General features: G+C 40.3%; 1 protein-coding gene across 1 annotated transcript; it reads right to left on the bottom strand.

Annotated features, from left to right (window-relative positions):
* Window positions 1–1709: 1709 nt before the first annotated feature.
* On the bottom strand, window positions 1710–13081 carry LOC104547092 (diacylglycerol kinase theta-like; the record flags this gene model as incomplete). The annotated part of the gene is made up of 6 exons (XM_010192667.1): window positions 1710–1814; window positions 3209–3390; window positions 3955–4103; window positions 5384–5535; window positions 11401–11516; window positions 13043–13081. Coding segments are annotated over 6 exons (743 nt in total), but the record flags the coding sequence as incomplete, so codon positions are not given.
* Window positions 13082–13175: the final 94 nt, after the last annotated feature.

Below are 13175 nucleotides of genomic sequence, written 5' to 3'. Positions count from 1 at the left end.
CTCCAAACGAGCCCTGCTAATTCCTGTCCCTCAAGAGCAGCCAGTTCACATGTCATCAGCTGCTGCATCTGACAGTAAGTAGCCACACTTCTTAGTTAATTTACTGAAAAGAATTTAAAAAAATGCTAATCCCGCTAGCAAAAGTGTGCACTTGCCTATCCTGGGAAAGGGTAAAGCCTGCAGTTTTAACAATCATTGTCACAGGCAGTGAAAGGCAACAAGTGCTGCTAGCCTGCACAGGCTGTTTGTCTTCTGCAAAAGTGTCCCTCAGTATCGATTCATTATTTCATGTTTCTTTTCCAGATCTTGATCAAAGAAATATACAGTCCTTTAGATTAAAACAAAACAAAACAAAACAACCTCTTCTTTCCCACATACCCTTTGAGACACCCTGCTTGCACAGTGTCTATCCATATGCATGTAAAAGGTCTGCAAGGATGGTACCAATGTGCAGGTGCTGCACGTTGTGAACTGACTGAGATAAAGACTCAAGGGATGAAAAGCACAGAGGGCATTAAAAGTCAAAGCATAACCCTGAAGTACTGTGCCAATAAGAAAAGGACACAACTTTTAAAGGGCTGCAGCTTTGCAAAGTTAGAGTAGTATATTTTAAAGGAAGAATGAACATAAATTTTATATTGCATTACAATTATATTAATTGCACAAGTAAATCTAGAACAGTTCTATACACTAGAACAGGCACTACTATATGCAAACTTACTGCCTGATTTCACTACTAATGATGTTTTTAATCCAGTGTATTGAAAATGCAAACCAGTGCCTAATAGTAACTTATGTACCACAAACAATATCCTGTATTATTTAATTTTTAAGAAAAAAAAACCTGTGAGCAACACCTGTAATGACTGACAGAACACTGCAAGAGAGGTGGGATTACACATCATTACACTCAGAACCGGTCAGAGACTATTTTTAATAGTTAGAATTTGAATACTGCAGAGTTTTAACTGGTTTTAACTTCTCTGGCAGCTGAAAGACATTTTTGAGGACATTTACTCACAAACACAGGGGAAAGCAGACAAAAACAGTTTTTACAAGGAATTAATGACTAATTAAACAAATGTGGTTTCTTTCTCTCATCAATTACAGTGATTATGGGAAGAAGAAAACGTACTATAGTTGATTGAGCTGCATGCCAGAAAGGAGGAGGGTCTCTCTCCATGCCTTTTTAATCACACAGTCTCATTTGAGACACAGAGATCTTCTTTTGTCCTTATTACCAGCACACAGATGCTACCACAGCACTAAGCATGGGTGGGAAAAGTACAAAAGAGTTCCCAACAGTGTGTTTATTGCTCACATAGCAGGACTGCTTTCCCTGCAGCTAAAGGCTTTGAATAAGAGGCATTTGCACTACCTCAAAATTTCACTGAATGCAAAATGAGTTACCAGTGACTGGCAAGTAAGTACACTGAATAGTAGTGACAGGGCTTCAAAAAACTGCTTTGGTGCTCTCTCTCGGTAAAAAAAAAACAAAAAACCAAACAGAAAATAAAAAAGATAACCAAAGAAAACCCCCAAATTTTGTGTCTATGAGTTCCTGGCTAACTCAATTCCTCCCTCTGCCAGCTGTGTATCACCTTTACTGCTTGTGGGTACCTGTAGCATTTCAAGATTATCAGTCACAGTGTAAACTGGAAGTTATGCAGTACCACAGAGTTTGCCCTTCACTCCTGGTTTCCCCAGGATTACCTGCTATTAAATTTCCCTGGTTCTTCTTCTCTGGCGTGATGAAAGTCCAAGCTCAACTCTGCGTCAATGCCAAGACCACAGTAATTGTTCATCTGTACAATCTGATTAAAAAAAGAGTATTATTTCCTCCTTACATTTATAAATGAAGAGGTTCCAGGGTTTTTCAACAAGAGCAAGCTTTGCAGATCACCGTTCCAAATTGTTTGTATCTTGACAGATCCTGGACAACGTTTTCCAGGAATGCGGAGCTAAAAATAAAGCTGTACCGACAACAGTTGACATATGTAGTCGTTATCTCTAAAGTATCAGAAACTTCAGAATTTAATCTTATTTGCAAGTAACAAGCATATTAAAGCAGAAATAAAAACAAATGCAGAAACAAAACCAACCCAACTTCTCATACCAATTCTATGTATTAACTACACAAGTTGCTGAACACTAACTCCGCTATTATTTTTGACATCAGCCATAGATTTATCACGACATCATTGGGAAGACCCTTATCCTTACTTTGGAAGGTGACTAGCTTATGCCAGATGGGTGAAAAACTTGACTGCACCTACTCAGTCGCCTTTTAAACAGCTCCCTATATGCCAATCTCAAGTTTTTACAGATTTCCACCATTTCTGCAGCTGATTCTTCCTCTGCATGCCAGTCCATTCCATAGCTTTTCTACCTTAGCTCTTGACCCTCCCACCCTTCACCTTTAAAAAGCAGACCAAGGCACTCAGGGCAAATCAATCCCTGTCTCCACCAAGTGAAAAACAGCTGGAACTCGAGCAACTTAAATTCTCCAACTGAGACATAAGCCTCGGATTTTCATGCGACTGAACTTAGACAATTGCTGCCATTATTAAAGTTTCCTACTTTCTTTTTGCCACCCCCTTGTCCAATTTCTTTGTTTTGTCTGAAGATGAACAGAACGAGGGGTCTCACAAAGCTCTGAAGTCACCATCTACAACCAACGTTTTTATTTTCCTAAATAGAAACAAGTAATAGGAAACAAGGGACAGGGACTTTCACTCCAAAAAAATAAAACAGATGCCAAAATAAAACTGATGCCACATATACAGACACCCAGCGGCAGTAAGATGGCAGAAGGATTTGCCTCCTGTACATGCTAGCAACTCACAGTAGTTTTTAAAACTGTTATAGGAAAGATGAGAGTACTTTTTTAATTTGGGGAGGAGTTGTTTTTCAACGAACATTTGAAACTTACTCCAGTTTTGCCAGTGTTCTGGAAAGTGTTTGGTGTTCCCTCAAAAAGATTTTCTTATCTGAGAATAAGTATCTTTCCAGGTGAAAAAAATAGGTATGCCATTGCCACGTGAATCTTCTCATTAATCTTCTATCAGAAGATTTTTGTCAAGCAGCTGCAAAGTGTGTTCTGCGGCCAACCAGTCCTACCAAAACTGAAGCACATATCTATCTTCTTTGTGATTTTTGCCAGGACAAACAGTCTCTAAGAATCAAACCCAAATGGTGCTCAGCTCACCTTCGGAGGCTCAGGCTCTGCAACGCCATTTTCTGCACCTTCAGCTGGCTCTTCTGCATCCAGAAGGATTGTCCAGCGATCCATAAGAACATCGTCCGCCTCATCCACCGAAACCAAAATCGAGTAGGGGTCCTCCCCACTGTAGCCAGCTCCCCAGCGCAAGACCCTCCCTAAGTCATTACCTGGGCAACAATGAAGAACCCCAAAATATGACTGCATTTCATAAGCTAGCTAAAAGCATCAGAAAAATGCATTGGCCCTGTTCTACAAAACAAATTGCATTAAGGTGCCCCAAACAAGTCATGGAAGTAGTTAGACTGGACTGAAAAGTTAACAAGCAGAAAAAGTATCTAAGCATTGTTGTGGGGATGCGTGTGCTCAATATTACACACAGAAACTCTGTCTTATCTGAAAAGTTTTCACAAGCAGTGATAGAAAATCCTGCTATGGAGTTGTGAAGTTAGGGGGAAGCTGAATTCACTGGTTTACAGCATGGGCTGATGCACAAGGAATATTTTGCCCTCTCCAACACCAGCCCATTCACACAAACACCCCTTGCTGCTCGTTTTTCCTTCAGAAAGCATGGCTGATGTTTCCTTGAAAACCTGATACTGCATTTGCTCTCCAACACTGGCCAGAACCAAGTCATGGCCTCTCTACTGCAAAACTGACATGATTTGTCAGGCAGATAAATAAAGATAAACCTTCTTGAGGACTTCTGCCCTCAGAATAACGGTGACTCTCACCTGTTCCCAAGGGCAAGATGGCCACCGATGGCTCTGAGCAGACCAACTTGTGCCTGATTTCCTCCAGCGCACCCAGGACCCAGCCGACAGTGCCATCCCCTCCGCACACCAGCACTCGGAAGGATGGGACTTTAGAGAATGTGTGAAACCTCCGTTGAGAAACAAAGGGGAAAATAAAAGTTACAAGGTAGTACAGGAAAAGCAAAGCCTCTTAATATGCTATTGAAGATTACACATTGTTATTGGAATTTCCTCCCCGCTCTTTACTATCAGTTTCAGGATCAACTTCCACAGAGTGAATGAAAAAATAGGAACTTTTAGATAAAGCTGTTTATAAAGAGTGAAAACCACATTCTTCTAAGGGTCTTCACAGCTAAACTGTTAATCACTTCCTTTTTCCACCAAAGACACAGAGATCTAACTATTCACAGTTTCAATGGGAACATCTAGAATTCTCTAGTGGTCCTAGTGGTGGTATTGATTAATAGTGGGGGTTTTTTCACTTAGTCATATGACTCATAGTAGATTTTCTTCTTCATAACATTATTTCCCTGGTCACTGCTGTGGCTTTTCATCCTGCATGCTGAGATATCCTGCAAAGGAATTTTTACTTTCCATGGCACAAGGAGCAATGAACAAGTGGAAGCATTTTGCCATAAAGCTACAGAAGGCAAAACAAAATTAATAAATTGCTGAAGCTGCAGCTTGTTTTCTTGTCTTCTTCTGCATAAGCTGTGCTTCTCCCATGAATGCTTTTGTTTTTAAGAGCTTGTCATGACAGCTCTCTGCTAAAGCATCGCTGAAGGAACGAGGCTTCTCTGAGCAGACGACAGCCATCACTTTCAGTTTTACAAAGCTGGTAACAAAGTGGTGTTGATTAAATCAACTAATCTTATCCTGCCTCCCTACAAGCACATGATGTTCTGTTCCTTGTACTTAGAAATGTGGCAGCTGGGATCAGGCAGGCCCTGTTAATTCTGCAGTTGCGGCCAAGTTTCAAGAGTCAAGATAGAAAACTTTATGACACTTTCCTGATAGTTCCCATAAAACATCAGAGGAAATTAAAGCAAAAATGAGCCCTTGTCAGGCAATGTGACATTTCTCTTTCCATCCCCATTTCATTATAAAATCTTTTTATTTTTAGTAATTATTAAATCTGAGTATTGTAAAGCACGTATGACTTTCCCAGGACTGGACTCTATTAGACTTGACACAAGCATATGCGTCAGGAACTACTTTATTCTCTTTTCTCTAGAGAACCTCAAAGTTTATATCTGTTTTCACAGTGAAACCAGTCAAAAGGAGTGCTCTGGTCTTCAGGTCTAGAACAGAAGCAATTTAGATCTCTGTAACAAGTGAATCTGATCCATACTTTAAAAAAATAATAGAACAACATAAATTAAAAAAAAAAAAAAATATTATGACTTACCCAGGCAGTGGGCCACCATTGGTAAGTTCAAAGACCTGATGTGGGTTTAGCAGCTTTCTAAAACTGTACAGCAGATCCCGACCTTTTAGCCCACCACTTTTTGGATTCACGAACACAAGAAGTGGGCAGCAGTTCTGTGGTATCTTGGAAGCCTGAAAGAAGGCAAGAAAGAGGATTAGTTGAAACCATGACTGGAAGGGAAAATTACTACTACATGTCAAAAGTATTTTTTCATGCTTCCTTGACACTTAGTAAAAAAAATCCAGATGTGATAAATAAAAAGTTTCAATGTTCAGAGAAGTGACAGTTTAGCTGCTGATCTTGTTCTGGTAGCTGAAGTTTCCTTAACCCACTCCAACTACACAGTCGAGCCTAACATTAAAAACAAAGGCACTGCAAGCTGTCCCTCCTACATGCTTTCGGTAAACAGCCTATGCCACAGAACAGTGTGAGGGATAAGGCAGTTTCCAGTCATGTACAACTCAAACACTTCCCCTGCAAAGAGAGAACTTCCCCCAAAAACAACTGCAATGTTTGTCTTAAGTTTTGTGGTTGTGTTAGAACACAGATCAATTTACAAGGATGAAACCGTTGAAAATAAAGGTGTTTGGGACAGACACTGGCATTCTCCTACCCAAGAAATAAAGAGTCTGAAAGCTTATTCTAAAAATATGTGTTTAAAATATTTAATGAGGAGGATTTGGTGCCAGTATCTTATGATCCTCACACCCCTACTGGAGCTGCTGCTGAAAGGGCTCTCCAAGCACGGCCGTGCTGGGGGGGAGCCTGGTACCCATCCAGAGCCCACTCCAAAGGCAGGCACTGCACATGGCAGAGGGGCACGTCCTGGGGTGCTCCATGGACCACACCAGAACGGTACCCATGGTCTCACCACAGGTCAGAACTTCCAGCTATCAGAAGCACCCCCTTACCACTGGTTTTCAGCCCATAAATCATTCCATAAAACCATTTGTAAATGGTTCTAGAAAGATCAGGGAATGTCAACACACCAATCCATCCTGCCACAGGGCAGGTATGTGCCAAAAGAGTCCAGCAGGCATTTCAGCATGCTTCAAAACACAAATATTTGCTACACTCCCTAAGTCCTGGTAATTTTTTTTTACAAATTGGACAGCATTCAGGGAACAGCAGTTTGTCACGCAGCTGACAGGATGGATTCAGGGAACAGAACAGTGCTAAATATAAGTCAATTTAGACAGGAATGGATCAGGGGGCAGCAAAGACCACAGCATGCAAATATGCAGAGAGATACCACCAGCTCCAGCGGGAAGACAGCACCACGACAGTGTGAACTAGGGCGAAGAATGAAGGAATCAAGACAAATTAATGAGTAACTTTGTGGGAAAGCAAACTGGAGTCTGATGTTGAGATACCCCACACTATTGTCTACCTGTGAGCTGGTGCGAACACTTAAAACCAAACATGTGTTTGGGGCTTTCCAGTATTTGACAGATTTCTCCACATTTTGCTCTCTCCTAAAAGAGCTGGGTGCTAATCCTCTGCAAATGACACCCTGCCAGATGTGTCAAGATACCTGCAAATACATGAAAATCCCTCTCCTCTGTGTCACTGGCTGCATGAGAAATGTCCTCTGCCACCCAGCATGACTCCCAGGTGCAGAGAGCAGAGTGGGCAGAGGAACCTCGAGCAGGGAAGGCTGGTGGAGCAAGGCAACACTTCTCCTCTTGCCTCTTCCTTCCTCGTCCATTGGATTCTATCGGAGGCATTCAGTTTGAAAAAAATGTATGTTTTCTCCAAGAAAAATTAGCCAAACAAGGGCTATTTTGGCTGACAATGAGCCAAAAGTGCCTCAAAATTTTTGCTGGAAAGGTTTCACTGCTGGCAAAACAAATACATTGGCGAGACAGAGAATGCAAAGCTGTGCACACAGCTTTCTCCAGAAGATCCACCTTCACACTATGCTGTGACAACTCACAGCACCTCTCGCCTCCATATTCAGGCTTTATTGGAAAAGGGGAAGCAATAATTCAAAGTGTGCCCAACACACAACAAGGGTAATCTGGTTATTTGCATTAAACACATGGAAAAGATATTTGTAGCCAGCAAAGGAAGTCTAACGAAAACAATGCATGCTACTGCCACAGAAAGGAAGGGCTTTTGAGTTGTAAGGTCAACAGCTCAAGGACCCACACATCCCAGTGGGAGAAGTGGATTTCCTCCCCTCGAGCCACCACAGGCATTAATAAAAATAGCACGCAGAGCTCTAGCTTTTCCAGAGGTAAAGCCCTTTCCATTACTCCACCAGCTCCTGCACCACCATCTGCCATATCCCATTATGAATGGTCCTTTGAAAACCCCACAAGAAACAAAAGGCAGAGCAGCTCTGAAAGGAAACGCCACATCCCATGGGGTAACAGGGTGAACTGTTCCCTTCCTGCACTCCTTGTGCCAGCTCCTACCCTGCCCTGCCTTCAACCTGACCACATTTCTTCCTCTTCAAAGCTTTTTCTACTACCAAAATTTCATCTTCAGTCATTTCAACCTTCTGAACAATACAGGCTATCTGAAACGTCAGGCTTGGTCCAACGTCCGAAAACTTGGGGGGCTAAAAAAGGGGATAAGGGGATAATAGAAAGAAAAAATATGCAGTTCTGCAGCTCAAAATAAAAAAAAAAGCAAACAACTTTTCCAAAAAAGGAAGAGAGAAAATAAACCAGCCCAACACTCAAGTCAAACAAATACCTTACTTGAAAATGGACAAGAACATTTGAATACCTTTTATTCAGGAAATCAGTTTCTAAAAATACTGATTTTGGACGTTTAGAAGTGACATGTTGAACATATGTTTTATATTACTTGCTTTTACAGATAAGTTCTAATACACTGAGTTTAAAACCAAGTAACTACAATAACTCACAAGGAACGTCAGGGAATTGCAATGATTTTTGAGATGTGCTAAGCTCCAAGGCAATCAAAAGCACAGCTGTGTTTTGGAAAGTAGTCTGAGATCTTACCCAAGTAAACATATATTGTTGCAAATATGTATTTACAGTTTCTACAGAACTGCCATCTATGTTTCCTAATTGTCAAGTGTCAATATTGTTGTACCAAAAAAAATAAATTAAAAAATTACCCTGAAAGCTACAAAGACTCACAAGCAGCTGTGGAGAATGCCCGGAGCTACCGACGTATCTGTATGTACTTTAAACAGAGCAGTCTTACCACTCGAAACCATCTTTGTTCAAGTATCTTCTAATGTAGATCTCTAACTATACTTATTTAGGACTAAATGCACCTATGTAGAATATTCAGAAGTATTCTAGAAAGTGCTTAGTCTTACAGTGAACTTGCTTCCCATCATCACACTTTATTAAACTTAAGGAGTAAGAAATACTGCTAAATCCCTATACAAGGCCAGCTTCTAATAAAGACACTGTTTTTCAGTAGGGGTAAAATCCTCCATGACAGTTTGTACACAGAGCAGGGCTGCTGTGATGCCTTCTGAAAAGCACATACTCCATTACAATTACAGACAGCCACAAGGGTAGCAACTCTTATATGCAGAATTTTAAAAAATCCCTTAATAAAGCCCCAGTGGGGCCACAGGACTGAGTTTGTTCCTTGGCAGAAAAGGACGTGTGACTCACAGCCTGAGGACTCTCTTCCCCCTTCAGCCCTGGCCTCAGTGCTCTGCTTGAGAAGAGAAACCTGCAGAGGGGTTTTGTCTTAGGCTGGTGCTCATGAAAGATTTTATTGCTGACTTCTTAGAGACAGGTGAAGGAGGCCGTGTCATGTAGACACTCTGACAGTCACTGTGAATTGTTTAATTTGTCAGGGTTAGCACAACACAACTTCAGGCTGGGGCCAGGTATTGATTATCCACACTAATCTCCTTTCTGTTGAGTGTACTGAGCAATCACATCTCGTGATGAAGCAGAACAAGGTGCTCTGTGCCACAGCCTGCCAGCACAACAACTGTGGCGCATTTTCCAGGGCCCTGTGGTGTCTCCGGGAGCTGCAGAAATCCCTGAGCAACAAGCAAAATCCAGTATTTTCAAGTGGGCTGTCTGCAGCATCTTCCATGTGCAAGGACTCATAGCTCTCCAGGCATAACATTCCTCCACCCTGGCCACAAGGGGGTCATTGCATCGGATGAGGAATGATATGCAAGGTGTCTCCACACAACTGGAGCAGCAGCTGGGTCGACACAGCAGGAGCTTGAGTCTTTTCATTGCTGTTTGGGAAACTGCGGCAATGGAAGAAGGGTGGAAGTAACTTGACAGTGTTTCGACTGTTATCATGCTTTTAAGTTGGACGCATTTGTGTGAGGAATTAGTGGAATGAACGAAACGGAAAACTGCGCCCATTTGGGAAACTCCCACATCTTTTTCTACTGCTCTTAAGGAACCTAAATACAGCACCACAGAGGGCATTCCACTGGTGAGTGGCATGAGCGATAAAGCCACAAAAACTTGTCACTTTCGAGCTCATTTGCCCCCATACAACTTACTGCTGATTTCCTTGCTTGCCAGCACCACAAAAGAAGTTCTAGTAAATTAGCTTTCAATTCAAAGATTCAGCCCTGCAATGTCTTTCACCTTGACACACTATCAGAGCGATACTAAACTGCCCCACAGTTCCTTACAGCTTTGTAAGAGACACTATTTTTTCACAGTCCTACGAAGTGAGTATTTTCATTTATATGAATATTGTGAAATAAAAAGTGTTTTATTAGATTCTTAAAGGCCCAAGATCATGAAACAGCAGAACAGATCATCACATCTGACCACACTAATTGCCTGACTTCATAATTAGCAGTAAGTGCAAACGGATTCTGCATTCAAACTTTCCAGTTACGATAGTAAGAGGAGGAAGAATTGCTTCTGGCAGACCTGACCATGCCAGACTAATCTGGGTCTTCACCTCAGAAGGTGTATCAGACACAGAGTAAGACAGGAAAACAAACTAGCAACCTGCTAACCAACAATTTACTTCTGTGCTTTTATTGACTTTTAAGAAGGGTTGTTTTGCTTTGCTGGCTTGTTTTTTTTTATTTAAGTTGCAATTTGGAAAAATCATGCATTAACCAAAACAATGTGACCTTTGTTTTATCACACATTTTTCCTTTGAGAATACACATTAGCCTTTAATTCCCAATTTCTTTGTATTTCGCTGACAAGAAGAATGTCAAATGCAGCATAAATTTAATATTGTACTCAGTTCCTGTAGAAGTATTTCCTGGTGCCGAATTTAAATGGTCACATATCTAAATTATAAACTAAAGGCTAATAGTATCACAGTATAAAAAGATTAACCTAGGTTGCAAAGTGCCTCGGGAGGCCATCTAGTCCAATTGCTACCCAAAGCAGGGTCAACAATCACTCATTAATTTACCCTGGGTAATTAGCGAACGGCGTAAGCTGGGTGGCTAAAGCACGTGTGAACCCTAACTCCTGATTTATAGGAGCAAAATTAATAAATCAGAATCAAGCCTGAATTTGTGAAAGGACTCTTGCACTAAATCTTTTGAAAGACTCTTTTCCTCTGAAATTCACAATGCAGCACTTAAACAAGGTGAAACCCGCTCTGGTGCAGCATAAGGGAAATGAAGACACTGTAAACGTGAAGATTAGCAGTACTTTACCTCGTGGTTAGCAAGGACACACATTTAGTCCCCAAAAGTTGTTGTAAGCACCCTAAGACATGCCAGCAAAAACTAAAACCAGACCTAAATTTTTGATCGTTGAAAGAAATAAAGAGGAAAAAAAAATGTTTTTCTCCCTTTTATATTTGTATAGCTGTGCAGTTGTATAGTTATTTCTGACAACTCTACAGGACAAGTGACTTAACTCACAGAAATATATCATATACATGAAGTATAGGCTCCAAGTATTTTTTTTCATCACGTTACTTACAGAAATTCTCTGTGTGGCTCCTTTGAATAAAATGTATTTTCATTTCCTTCCAGCTGAAAAAGTCTTAAGGTAGGTGTTTTTCTTTTAAAGACACATTTAAAATTCAAACCCATATCTTACCATAACTTCAGGAATCACCATGGCATTCAGAGGCTTGTCACTGACAGTTGTATCTTTAACTAGCATATATATTCTTTCAGCCTCAGAAAAGCATGAAATTTCAAGTACAACAGCACCTATAAAGAGGCATCAGAAATATTTTTATATTTTCTATTGTTATTAGGCCATCAGCATCATCAGATCACAGCAAAAGTTTACTCAGGACATTACTTAGTAAAAGTTACTCTGCAACACTTGTGGTTGCTGGTTACCACTGAATTGGTCTGTTTTGCTTTTTAAGCTGTCCTTCATACCCCAAAACACACTCCTGGTTTTTGTTAAAGCAAAGCAGTTTGAGGACACTAAGAACTGAAGCACAGAGCTGATGCGTACTTAAAGATGTCCTTTGGGCTACAGAAATATGGCCTATTTCCATATGTTTTATCGTAACTAACAGGCTGATCTCGTAATGTAAAAATGACAAACTTATCAGCTTTCATTTTGTATCTCATTATTAAAAATCCTGGAGTTCCACTCATTAACAATATCTCAGTAAGAACTATTACAAGCAAAGATTTGGTTTAAGAATCAATTTAAGATCTTTATGTCAGCTTAGGTCCTGTATGGGAAAGTCAAAAGGGAGAAATAAAAGAAAATAAAATACCGACAAGTTAGTTTAAAGTAAGATACTTGGCAAGGAGGAATACAAGGCAGGATAAGATCAAAGTGTGTAACAGACAGGATGTAAGATGTAAGCTGGTAACAAAACCTTACTGCAACCAGATGTCAGAGTCAGGAAGTCATAAGAAACATAAAAATTCACAGAAAGTGAAAAACCACAAAGAACAATAAAAATCACACACAAGCAGAAACATCTGAAAAAAATGCATGCAGGTAGACTTGGCTAAATGAAGCTGTGACATGAGAAGAGTATCACAAAAACAACTCTTCTTCATTGACAAATGTGAAAAGGAGAAGGCACATCAGACAGTGTCATGGTTTTCCTGATGAAAACTCAGTACTGACTAGCCTTGTGGAGACAGCAAATACACAAAGGAAGCCACAGAAATCATGCCACAGAAAGATTAATTTAGTGGTCATGTGAAAGTTAAGCCTGCCAGAGGACATGAAACATCTCGGACACCTAAATGTACAAAAGATAAATGGGTAAAACTTCTCAGTTTTTTCTGGCTCTCAGAAGCTTCACGGCTTCTCCGACCTTGCTGACATACAATTCATACAGCAAAAACAAACCCACAGCTCAAAGGATGAATGCAGAGATGAGTGCACCCATTTTCTTCAGATTTCCAGCCACTGGACCCCTACATCCCCCATGTAACACTGTGCTAGTTTAGTATTCACAAGTTAAAATAAAGAGAGACCACTTGAAGGGTTTTTAACAGTTCAGTGGTGTTAGACTATTCAGTTGAAGTGCAACTTCAAAACTCATTTTTATGATGAAATATTACCATTTTCTGGTACACAAGGCATGAAGACAACTTTTTTTTTTTTTAAATAAAGTAACAGAAATCCTCTGCTCTTCATTTATCTGAAGTGATTTTTGCATATGCAATTAGACATACTCCGAGCTTATAGCCTCTAGTATTAGGCTGCAAATTTGAAAATAGACATTGCTTGCAAGACTAAAAATCTTAATGCTTACCTTGAGCTTGATAAACATGACTCAGAGATACTGCATTTGCTGCAAAGGGTAAAAATATAAACACATAAAACCTTGGGTACATTTCGAGTAAATATTTAAAATATTTTTAAAGTTACATAAATATAATATAAAT

The sequence above is a fragment of the Mesitornis unicolor genome, unplaced genomic scaffold (genome assembly GCF_000695765.1).
Source record: "Mesitornis unicolor isolate BGI_N332 unplaced genomic scaffold, ASM69576v1 Scaffold54810, whole genome shotgun sequence".
In the NCBI taxonomy this organism is placed as follows: Eukaryota; Metazoa; Chordata; class Aves; order Mesitornithiformes; family Mesitornithidae; genus Mesitornis; species Mesitornis unicolor.
The sequence above is the reverse complement of the archived record's forward strand: the minus strand, read 5'-3'. Positions and strand labels throughout refer to the sequence as shown.